The sequence below is a fragment of the Arvicanthis niloticus genome, chromosome 19, assembly GCF_011762505.2.
Source record: "Arvicanthis niloticus isolate mArvNil1 chromosome 19, mArvNil1.pat.X, whole genome shotgun sequence".
NCBI lineage: Eukaryota > Metazoa > Chordata > Mammalia > Rodentia > Muridae > Arvicanthis > Arvicanthis niloticus.
The window spans coordinates 6211681-6223969 of record NC_047676.1 but is presented as its reverse complement, the minus strand read 5'-3'; the positions used below and the strand labels follow the sequence as shown (position 1 = coordinate 6223969).

At 46.8% G+C, this 12289-nt stretch overlaps 1 protein-coding gene across 3 annotated transcripts; it reads left to right on the top strand.

Moving 5' to 3' along the window:
* Window positions 1–30: 30 nt before the first annotated feature.
* On the top strand, window positions 31–9830 carry Fastkd3 (FAST kinase domains 3). 3 transcript variants are annotated; one of them, XM_034523686.2, is made up of 7 exons: window positions 31–161; window positions 1362–2825; window positions 3022–3107; window positions 5644–5818; window positions 7289–7358; window positions 8388–8502; window positions 9425–9830. In XM_034523686.2, the coding sequence occupies exons 2-7, from the start codon at window positions 1385–1387 to the stop codon at window positions 9521–9523; spliced, it is 1986 nt and encodes a 661-aa protein (XP_034379577.1). In that variant the 5' UTR covers window positions 31–161; window positions 1362–1384; the 3' UTR covers window positions 9524–9830. The 3 variants fall into 3 exon arrangements, 2 of the variants coding, with proteins under 2 accessions (XP_034379577.1, XP_076772457.1); XR_004608756.2 differs by lacking the exon at window positions 9425–9830 and having other exon boundaries at window positions 7179–7358; window positions 8388–8468; XM_076916342.1 differs by having other exon boundaries at window positions 8388–9830.
* The last annotated feature ends 2459 nt before the right edge of the window (window positions 9831–12289 follow it).

The following is a 12289-nucleotide window of genomic DNA, read 5'->3' as shown; positions in this document are numbered from 1 at the left end:
GCGGACCTGGACCAATCGCTGAGCGCCGGATGTGGGCGGTGCCTTAGTGCCGCGCACGCGCCGGAATGTCCTATGGGTAAGGGACTGTGTCGGTGTACGGCGCTCCCGGGACTCGGAAGCTCCGCGTCTGTCCTGTCCCGGCTGCGGCTCGGAGCCGCTCGGTAAGTTCCGCGAGGTCAGGACCCCCGGCTTCCCCACTCGTGCTCCGTGGATTCCAGTCCGGCCACGCGGCGCCTGCCTCTGCGGTTGCCCTGCTCCGCTTCTTTTCTGTGATTGTTTTAACCAGTGCGTGATCCCCAGCCCAGCCACCTTCCTCGCTTCTCCGCTCATATTGTCATGCTTTGCCCGGCTCGTACCCGGAGTTTGAATCTTGCCGGCTGCTCCTCCTCTCTCGTAAATATCAACTTTGATTTTTCCTTCCCCGACACGTGAGTCTTGAGATTTGAAAGGAGGTAGAACTTGATTTCCAGCTCTTTGGCTCCCAGCTTCACTGGGCACGGTGGTTTTCCCTTAGCTGGGAAAGCTTCAGCCAGACTAACTAAATTATTGTAACCTAGCCTATGGGCAGGACTTTAAGTAAGGGGTGGGCAGCGATCGCAGCTATGATCAGGAGCCAGCATCTCACCCAGACGTAGTAAGGACACAGGAAGTCAGCCCTATGATGCTTCAGTGCACCTGATAACACTAAGGTGTTCACGGGCCACAGAAAAGAAATTTCAGAATGAGCCAGAGTGCAGCTAAGTCAGTGAGTTCCGATGAATCAGAAAATAGGCTCTTTTGAAAACTTGAAGAGACACGTGGCCCTGAAAGCCTGAGTAGTAACCGATGTATATGAATATGATTATGGGGTTTGGGGGCTATTTAATCAGCAACCAACTTTTACGTATTAGAGGAGGCATGCGTTAGTGCACTCCCTTCACGTTGCCCATAGAACGTGGTCCTTGAAGAGGGAAGCTTTCTAAAGGTACGTTGTGGTAAAACATTAATCTGAAATCCTTACATACACATATGACTCAAGGAGTTTAGATTTAAGGCATAGTTCATTAAAAAAAAAAAAAAACTTCGTGCACTGCATAGAAAGGGGTGTGCATGTCTTCTACAGGTGGCTTGGCTAGTTATGATGAAACTGTTGGGTGTCAGCCAATTAGGTGTGGAGGTCAGGGCCAGGAGATTGGGGACCCCCTTCCCAGGTTTTCTCTGTTTCCTGGCTCTTGAGGAAAAGTAGGCCTGGCTTTTAAAAATATTTTAGCAGGGCTCTTGCTTTGCAATCTTTGTCGTGGGATACTCATTCTTATTTTCCTAAACGTTGATGTTGTCTTTCTCAGCATTTGACCATGTTTTTTTTTTTTTCTTATGCTAAGTAACGAGTTGTGAATCCTATGGCATGGCGTTTATCACCCTGCGGAGGGCCTTTTGTCACACGTCTGTTTTTTGGATACCTGGAGCTGTGGTTGCTCTGAAAATTCACCCTGCCAGTCACGCCCAAAAGGTAGTCAAAGATCACCTCCGTGTTTGGTTCTGTTCTCTACAACCTGAGCCGTCCAGGGTCAGATTCCATCACACATACTCTAAAAACTTCCACTCAGAAAATGGAAATGACCTTCATCCAGTCGGGGAGCCATGGGTCTCTCAACCACAGGAATGGAACCAGCCAGAACAGAGCCTTAAAAACGAGGATGAAGAGATGGTTTTCAGGAGACTGAACAGCTTCTCCTCCTTTGAAGAAGTGCTGAGTTTCATAAGTACCCTGGACCCCCTGCCTGTCGCTCTGGCAGCAGCAGCTCTGCTCAGGATCTGTGAGATAGGGAACAGGGATGGTGAGCAAAGGCTGCCAAGAGGAGTACTGGAGAACCGTGTCTTCCAGGCTCTGTGCCTTCGGTGTGAGCGGGATCCCTCACCTCTGACCAATGCTGGTTTGGTGGCGGCTTTGCAGTCTCTGCTGTTGTTACCACCTGTAGATCATCAAAGTCACTTGATCCTGAGTCTCATGGCAGAATGCCAGCGTCGCCTACGAAGAGGCAGCCTGGAAGTCCACCATCTTTGTGTTCTTGGGGAAAGTCTGGTGCAGCTTCAGGGTGGGAGTTGTGAGACCCTGAAACTGGTTATCTCTCATCTGCAAAGAGAAAATTTGGAAACATTTGCTCCAGAGGACATTGTGTCCATTTATAGGATTCTGCAGGCGTGTCCTGAAGAAGTAGACGGACAGCAGACGTTTTTAAACACAGTAAACCAGTTTTCCCCTTCAGTAGTTCCCTACCTGAGCCCTAAATCCATAAGCGATGTTCTCAGTGCCTTAGTGGCCCTGGACCAGACTCACGCACGACCACTGCTGATCAAACTGGGCAAGTACGTGGTGAGATACATTCCCCGGTTTACTAACGCAGAGCTCAGGAAGGTCTTGGAGGCGTTTGTTTATTTCGGACACAGTGACAGGTTTTTCACAGAGGCCTTAGAGCAGCATGTGGCTGCCCTGTGCTTCGCCCTGGACCCCGCCGTCGCCATCTCCGTGATGGAGTACTGCAGCAGAAAGCGGATTCTTTCCAAGCCCATCCTCGATGTAGTTGCAGAGATCTTTGTTTGCCAGTCGGAAAAATTCTCACCTAGTCAGATTTCTGAATTAATCGAGCCGTTTGGAAAGCTCAATTATTTGCCGCCAAATGCCCCTGCCCTGTTTAGGAAGGTAGAGAATGTGCTCTCTGCTCAGTTACATCACTTTCCACCAAAGATGCTGTTGCGGCTCCTCCATTCCTGTGCACTGATTGGCTGCCATCCCATCAACTTCATGTCAAAAATCTTCAGCCCCTTTTTCCTTCAGCGGCTACAAGGTGAGGCGGTTAAGAAGTTAACTGTAATAACTTGGGATGTGCTCGGGCACTATTTACACTGACCCATAGCTCTGGTGTCGTTGAAAACTGCTTGCCTCAGGAGTAACTGTGTTGTTTGATGATCAGAACCCCTCACTGACATGCCAACATTCCAAACCAACAGTTTGTGATTTTTGTTTGTTTTTTTTTTTTTCAGGTAAAGAGTCATATTTGGACAGATTGAGCCTGGCACAGCTGACCCAACTTTTCCTAACCTCCGTCCTAGAGTGTCCTTTCTATAAGGTGAGAATAGAGACATGAGTGGAGTGGCTTTATGTCCCCAGGTTGCTCATCTATTGTGCTCTCTGACATCTTCAATTTCCTTGGTGCCAAACAGCAGAACTTTCTCTTAGGCTGGACTAGTCATGCCCATCTTGTGGCTCCTGTCCCGTTTTCTCACTCTTGTCCTAGAAGATGGGTCTCTGGCCGTGTAGTTCCTTAGACTTCATCAGACACGAGAGGTTTCCCACTCCAGAGCCCAGCAGGCTCTCGCACTTCACATCGTCACTGCTGTGTTACTCTGGACTGCACAGAGGCGGAGTTACTTCTGAGCGGCTCCTTAAGCCACGCCCAACGTGTTGTAGTCCACACAGCCCCGTTCTCATAACTCACAAAGCTTGTGTAGAATTAGAAATGGCATCCCCAGGCCTGCCTCCCACAACTGCCCTGTGCTCACACAGCCAGGTGTCTGATGTGAAGAGTAACATCCATGAATCAAACCAGGACTCTAGTCTCTAAAGCGCCTTGGGCTGCTCTAAGTCTGTCTACTCCCACACCCTTGAAATCGTAGTGTCAACAGCAGTTTCTCTGCCCAGATTTAGGTAAACAGTGTGCACGCCCTGTGTGCTGCTTTCCCATTTGAAGCCATGGGGCAAACAGAGGAGGTGCAGTTTGTTTTCTGTCCAGCATGTGGCGGCCATTCCCGAGTCCTGGATATGGAGCCTAGGCCATGGCTTTGAATTTCGTGGCATTGTTCTGGCATTCCACTCAAAGGGTTTCAGGTTTTTGCTGGTTTGTCTCTGTCATCAATGTTGTAATAAACATTCTTGCATGTCTTAGCATCCTAGAGTCTTTATAAAAACCTTTGAACTAGATTCTTAAACGGGTGGGTTGAGGTGGTTCCTGAATGAATTTTGGATAAAGGTGGACATTTCCCCCTAGCAGGGATACGCATCTTCTGTGCCCAGCAGCAGAAGTCAGGGGCAGCCATGACTTCCACGCGTCTGCTGCAGTGTGGGTGGTCCTTTGCCCTGTGTTTAAATTGCATGTGGATGAGCAGTGATGGCCTTGAGCGTGCTTTCAAATGTTTGTTGTTAATTTAGATTTCCTGCAAGGTGTCTTTGTACCGCTTTAATTCTGTATGAGACAAAGGTTAACAGTTACAACTGTAAACTGAGATAAACGCTTCCTCTCTATGCTTTTTGTCATGGTGTTTTTATCACAGCAAAAGAAAAGCAAACTAGAACTGTATGTGTTTTCTTTTTTTCTTTAATTTTTATTTTTAAAGCAATATTGATGATTTTGCTATGCAGAGGTTTTAAAAACTTACCTCTGTAACTTTTCAGTTTCCTATCTCAGTAGCATCTTGTTTCTGACTCAGCTTTTAAAATGCTATTTTTTTCTTTACACACTTACAATTTAGGTATTTATATGTGTACTTTTAAAATTTATGTCATTTGTTTGTGTTGGCATCTGCATGTTTGGCTCTTGCACAGTATGTGTCAACATGTTCATCTCACAGTCGTGTGTGTGTGTGTGTGTGTGTGTGTGTGTGTGTGTGTGTGTGTGGTGATTACATTGAAGAGGGTACACAGGCATCTTTACCACCTGGGACTTGTATTCTTCCATGGATGGTAAAGGTTATCTTGTTTTCCAGATGATGGAAAAGGGAGTGAGATAAAACAAAGGGGTTGGCCTTGTTTTATCTCACTCCCTTTTCTTTGGAAAGTGAAATGTCACTTTTACTACATTCTCCACTTACCATGGTCAGTTTTTATCAGCTTGACACAACCTGGGAAGAGGTAACCTCAGCTGAAGAATATGGTTGGCCATATCTGTGCTACGTTCTGTTGGTTGATTTGGGAAGGCTGGCTCACTGGCTCCATTTCTAGGCAGGGCTGTATAAGAAGGCTAGCTGAACAGGAGCCAGCTAGTAAGCATTCCTTGGTGCGTTTTGATTCAGTTCCTGCTTGAGCTTTCTACCCTGACTTTTAATAATGGACTGGACCTAGAGGTATAAACTCAGATAAACCCTTTCCTCTCCATGCTTCTGGTCACGGTGTTTATCACAGCAAAAGAAAAGCAAACTAGACCACTGCTGTTGAAAACTTGGGTTGAGAGCCAAATGCTGGTGTCAGCACATGTTTATAATCCCAGCACTCAGGAGGGAGAGGCAGGCAGATCTGTTGAGGCCAGGACGGTCAGCTAAACCCAGAAATCCTTGTTCAAAAAAACAAACTAAAACTGTAGTTGACAGTGATTATGACCTTGAAGCAGCTCCATGCTGCTCCAAAGAAGCGTTGAACCCGTGCTCCCGTGTGTGTGTGTGTGTGTGTGTGTGTGTGTGTGTGTGTGTGTGTGTGTTTAACTCATTTAAAAAATGTAGCTATAGCAGCGATCTTGTGTATTGTCATTTGAGAAAATTTATGTACCCATTTTGTAGAAACATACCATGTACATAAAGTAATTTTAGGTCAGTCTTTATCCCAGTAGCTTTCAACTCACGCTGTGGCCTTACGTCTGATTTTTCTTTTTTTATGTTTACATGTATGAATTTTAGGGCCCCAGACTTCTTCCTAAGTATCAAGTGAAGTCCTTCCTCACACCCTGCTGCTCCCTAGAGACGCCCATGGATCTCCATCTTTATAAGTCTGTGGTGATTGGACTGATTGATCTTCTAGGATCAAGACTGTATTTTGCTTCAAAAGTGTTGACGCCCTATTGTTACACCATAGGTAAGTAGCTAGGGAGCTTGTTTTGTCAGAAGCATCCCGTCCATGTTGAATCATATGTGGACTTAGTAGCCAGACATCTGTGAGATGGCAGGACGGAGCCTTCCCTCACCTGAAGGTGAGCAGGAAGAGAGGCCAGCAGCGTTGTGGTAGAGCCAGAACTGAGTTCACACATTAGCCACACAATAGCAGGATGTCCTGGGCAGGGCACCTTAGCCTTTCTGCTCGATTCCTCATCTGCTGAATGAGAGAAGGAACAGTGACCTCCAAGACTGATGGATAGTAGCATTGTGAGTGTTCAGTGACATCCTAGCTGCTGTGATCCAGGTCTGTGTTCTCCGTGGCGGCTTCAGCATATGGAGCTATCTCACACTTACCACACTGCGCCCTAGCCACACTTGGTAGACACGTGGCTCGTTACATGATTAGATTAGACAGCCCCAGAACAGATCCTCATCGGCTGCAGAGTCCTGTTGTACAGCGCTTGTGAAGGAGGGCATTCTTCCCACGTGTGCCTCTGCCCCAGCTGTTCTCTCAGATTGTTGAGTTAAAGAGAATAATCACGAAAGATGAGCTTAGGACACATCTCACTTCTCTCTCTGACGGGACTTTGTACAAAGTGGATGGTAGTGTCTGTCAGGGAAGGAAGCGGATGTGGCATGCTCGTGAGCCACATGTCGGATGTGGGGTGCTTTCTTTACGTGCTATGTTGGTTGACTTTGTGTCAGCTTGACGTAAGCTGGAGTCATCAGAGAGGAAGAGCCTTAGTTGAGGAAATACCGCCATGAGATCCAGCCAGAAGGACTTTTCTTATTAAGTGATCAGTTGAGGAGTGTCTAGCCCATTGTGGGTGATGTGCTGATAGCCTTGGGTTCTGTAAGAAAGGAGGCTGAGCAAGCCTTGGGAATTAAGCTAGTAAGTAGCACCCCTCCATGGTCTCTGCATCAGCCCCTGTCTCCAGGATTCTACCATGTTAAATTCCTGTCCTGACTTCCTTTGATGATGAACAGCAATGGGGAAGTGTAAGCTGAATAAACTCTTTCCTCCCCAACTTGCTTTTTTGGCCATGATATTTTGTCACAGCAATAGAAATGCTGACTAAGACACATGGGAAGAGAGCAGACCTGTAAGCAGGGGTGACCCTGCAACTGCCTGGTTCTTTACTCTGCAGTGAAAGATTCAGTCCCCTTGTTCCACGAGGAAGCAGAAAGAGTACATGTACATGTTCGTGGCATTCTGTAGATTGCTTGAAACACCACTGTTTCAGAGTGATTGAGACGTTTTAGTTCAAAGCTGGCTTTCGTAGTCTGTAGGGCCAACTAAATAACCGTTCTCACCGTTGGTTGTGGCCATTACTTTGCAGCCTCGGCCCACTGATAAAGGCAGTATGGAAGACATGAACCAGCACGAGGAACACAGGAAGATAGTGTTGTTGAGGGAATCACACGAGGAATTTTTCCTTTCTCTTGCCAGATGTTGAGATTAAATTAGATGAAGATGGATTTGTGTTGCCGTCTACAGTGGATGAGGATATCCACAAAAGGTAAAGAAAGGCGTGGGTTCAAAGCTAGAGACTGGAGCTGGCAAACTGATGCTTTTCTTAAGATCGACAAGCATGATTTTGGAACTTAAAACACTGAGCTCCGTGGAGACTGAAGGGTCTGCACCATGTCTCTGTGTATATGTTAGGGCTCCCAGCTCTGCACCAGGCCCCCTGTGTACAGGTTGCAGCTTTTAGCTCTGCACCAGGTCCCTGAATATATGTTACAGAGCCTACATGGGTCTGCACCAGGCCCCCTGTGTACAGGTTACAGCTTTTAGCGTGGTATTTTTGTGGGATTGCTGACTGTAAGAACAAGTGGGTCTCTGATTCTCTTGCCTGCTCTTGGGACTCTTCCTCCTGTTGGGTTACTGTGTCCAACTTTGATAGGCTTCATCGTATTTTGTCATGTTTGGTTGTTATGAAGCCTGTTCTTTTCTGATGAGACAGAAAGGGAGTGGGTCTGGAAGAGAGGAGAGGTAGAGGAGCTAGAAGGAGTCGAGGGGGAGAGGAGACCATCATGGGGACCACCATGAGAAAGGAATCTATTTTCTCTCTCTGTCTCTCTCTGTCTGTCTGTCTGTCTGTCTGTCTCTCTCTCTCTCTCTCTCTCTATCTCTCTATCTCTATCTCTATCTCTATCTCTATCTCTCTTTTATGTTTTTTCGAGACAGGGTTTCTCTGTAGCCCTGGCTGTCCTGGAACTACTCTGTAGACCAGGCTGGCCTCGAACACAGAAATCCACCTGTCTCTGCCTCCCAAGTGCTGGGATTAAAGGCGTGCGCCACCACTGCCGACAGGAATCTATTTTCAATAAAAAGGAAAACAAGTGAAAATAAATGTTGAGCGATCAGCTTTGGAAAAGTCCTTTTGTTTAGTGAAGAGTAATGGGATGAAATGCATTTTCAGCAGACTAAAGGGCAACCTATTCATGATTCATTTACAGATAGTGAACATAGGGCTAGATAATTTTTAGCCAGCACGGGCACACGTTGACTGTTTCATGAATGACAGTTACTTTTGCTTTTTCAGGGTGGCACTGTGTGTTGATGGGCCGCAGCGATTTTGCTTGGACAGTAAACACTTGCTTGGAAAAGAGGCCATTAAGCAAAGGCACCTGCGGTTACTTGGTTACCAGGTTGTTCGGGTATGGTATCACCTGCCTTTGTTTTCCCTTCAAAATGTCGCGTATGTTACCAAAATTTGTTTTTTCAGTTATGTACCTGGACGCACAGTACAGACTTTACTGGAGAGAACTGCAACCTGTGAGCAGAGTAGGTCCAAAGCAGAAGAGGGCGGGGCCAGGCAAGTCTGACAGGCTTGCCTAAGATGCTCCATCCTGCAGGATGGTGGACTTCCTGTTGTCTGTTCAGATCTTGTATGAATGCCCCTAGTTGCACTTTTGCAGTGCTAGCTTCTGTTCTGTTCTGTTGATTCCGTGTACTAAAAAGGCCTAAGTTGGGTATCGATTGTATCTTTGATCTAAGCAAGAGTGGTGTTCACTCCCAAACCCTCCCCGACATCGTCTGCTCATGGATTTTACAGGTCCAGCCTCTATTCTAAATAGCAGTGAGTGACTTGACACTCCATCGACCACGAATGTTCAGTCTAGTTTATATCTTCGGAGTTTGTTCATTCAGTTTAAATTACTTGACTCACATTTTGTAGTTTCAAATCTTGGTGTTTTCCAAAGTGGTACATACCTATTTCCTTATCAACATGCTTAACTCTGCCTCCAGAATTACTGTTGCTGGAGTAGCTTTTGCCTCAGCTTCTGTCTGATTCAGTGGATATATTTAGCAAGGTGGCTCCAGGGTCTTCATCTACCCTTAGTCTTTGCAACATTATGTTTTCAATAGGGATTTTGTGAGGTCCGTTGGTGGGTTGTAGTAAACATGGATCCACTTCTCGTTAGTATTACTCCCTCCTGCCTTTCCGGTGGGTTTTCTGTACCAGGTACAGATGTCAGGTATGACCTTTGTCCTTCCTCTGGTGGAGGAGGATGTAAGAACCAAGGTGGAGGGACAGCAGAGTCGCCAGGAGTTTTAATGGTCATTTTCCTTTCACAGGTTCCCTATCATGAGCTGGAGCTGCTTACGTCAAGACTTGAATTGGTGGAATATTTACAAAGGAAGCTATTTTCTCAAAGCTCCACTGTCCACTGGTAACAAAGGAAGCTGGCTTCAGGATTCACAGTGAAAAAGATCATACTCATAAGAGAGACAGTTTAATCTATGAATTAGCCACTATATGGAAATTATGTTTACAGACTTGGGATCTGAAAAGGGTCTGCGGTTTTTTATACCATGTATATGTATATTGGTGGTAAATTTGAAATTAATTTAATACTAGTATCTTAGATGCCTTCACTGCATCCAGAAGGATCATTCAAATGCAATAAAGCAATGTAACAAGTAAATGTCAATTGTCCGTCTTGTCTTTAAAAATTATCTGCTAATAAAGATATGCTTTTCAGAGGGTTTTGTTTTGTGACAGGGTTTCTCTTGTGTAGCCTTGGCTGTCCTGGAGCTCACTCTGTAGACCAGGCTGGCCTCGAACTCAGAAATCCGCCTGCCTCTGCCTCCCAAGTGCTGGGATTAAAGGCGTGCGCCACCACTGCCCAGCTGCGTTTTCTGTTTCTAATAAAGGTAAGGAAGAAGTTTTATCTTCCTTCTTTGGTGGGAGTGATGTTTGGTGAGGGTTGGAAGCAGGGAAGCAGAGCTGTGTAGGTTGGGGCTAGGGGTACCTGGTGGGAGGGAGGGAAGAAGGGAGGGAGGGAGGGAGGGAGGGAGGGAGGGAGGGAGGGAGGGAGGGAGGGAGGGAGCTGCATAGTTCCTGTGCATTGGTAGCCCTGATCTGTCTCCCTTGGCTCAGGTGTGAGGCAAGCTGGAAAGCCGGGCTCGTGTCATCGCACAGGAACAGTTTGCAGCTTACTTAAGTTCTGCACTCTGCTGAGCACCTGATGTCATACTCCCGTGTCTCTGGTCCCATGTCTCTGGTGCCTTCTGCTTTAGGCAGTGCCAAGTACACTGTTTCAGCATGGTCTTGAGAAGCAACAGTGTAGGAAGAATTGTTCAAGAATCCTGATTCCTGGCTTCATTTCCACTTCCTCACTTGCTGGTCGTGAACTTGTGCCTCAGCACCTGAGGAAAAGGCCTGTGGGAGTGGGACATCCCTCTGGCCTGTGGGTTCTGAGCCATACATTAGATACCCTCTGTGGCCCGTACAATCTGTCTGAGCTATGAGGACATGCTTCTGGCCTGCAGGATCTGAGCCACATTGGACACTGATGGAGAGGTTCGCCTCAGGTGACAGTTACCTGGGAAGAGAGAACTTGAGTTGCCCAGGTCAGACTTCCCTGTGGGGGCATTTTCTTAACTACTAGTTGATGCAGAGGGGCCCAGCCCTTTGTGGGCAGTGCCATTCCTGAGCCATGTAGAAAAGCTAGCTGAGCAGAACTAGGGAGCAAGCAAGCCAGTAAGCATCTTTGTCCACGGCCTCTCTTCAGTTCCTGCCTCTGGGTTCCTGCCTGAGCGCCTTCCCTGCTTCTCAATGGTGGACTGTAACCTATAAGCTAAAATGTACTTTCTTACCCCAACTCGCTTTTGTTTGGTTATGGGTTTATTAAAGCAGTAGAAAAGTCAATCAGGACAAGGTTTGGTTTATGCTCTTAGGGAGTCTATAACAATACCATGAAGTGTGTGGGTCACGGTGGTGGGATCAAGTATCAGCCCTCACAGTTGGAGGCTGGGAGTCCAGAGTCACGGTGTCAGCAAGACAGGTGTCTTTGAGGACTTAGGAGAGAATGCTTTACTGCTTCATGTACTTTGTAGTGCCTTGGGGAATCTTAGTCAGTTCCTGGCATCAACACATGACCTACCTCCCGTTTTGTGTGTGTGTGTGTGTGTGTGTGTGAGTGAGTGTGAGAGAGAGATCTTTTTAAATGGCCGTCTTCCACTGGGGTGTGTTGGGTCTTTGCCTCTTCCTCTGACCAGTCGTCTTCTCTTTGAAGTGTGTTCTTACATAAGGATTCTAGCCATGTTAAGGCTCACCACAAGAAAGTTAAGCCTGTAAAGACTACACTAGTCAAATCATAGTCACACATACCAGGCACTCACACAGAGCAGTGGCACTCCGGAAGCACCGGAAGCACGTGGAGAACCCATCTGCCTAGGCTCACACTCATCTGTAGGCTGAGTTGGGATCTACAGCACAGGTGCAAATTGCTTGGTACAAATTAAAGAGATCATTCCCAGAAAGGAAACCTAGAATTAGCCCTGGCTGTGTTTGAATTTTAATCCTGAGAGTGCTTGTGTTTTTAAAATAGGCTAATAAATAGTCTTTGGCTTCACCATGTGGCACGAATCTGGCACCGTCATGTCTAGGTCTCTGCATTGAGTCTCCATGCCTCTGAATCTGTTTCTGTTTGCTGTGACCACAGGCATATCCAGGCAGTAGCTCTTAGTAGCACATATTTAACGATTTTGAATAAGGTCTAATCTTGCTATATTTTGAAAGTGCAGTGAAAAAGGAAAATAGGTGAAAATTGTTAGTTAGGCAAGTAGACTCTGGAAGTGGCAGTGATATTCTCTTAGGCTGTCACTAGGGGGCAGCAAAGTTTATGGCATTGATTGAACTAAAGGAGAAACCTCTGTGTGTGTGTGTGTGTGTGTGAGAGAGAGAGAGAGAGAGAGAGAGAGAGAGAGAGAGAGAGAGAGAGAGAGAGAGAGAGAGAGAGAGGGGGGGGGGGCGAGAGAGGGGCACAGTGGGGAGAGAGGGATATTAGCATGAATCTCAGATGCCAATCAGTCTCAGGGTTTCAGGACATGCAATTTTCAGGTTCCAGCCCAACCTGATGGACTGATCCAGCTCTCCTGCTTCTCAGTTGTCCTGGCCCTTTTTTCTGGCCCCTGGAATTACCTCCTAAATAACTC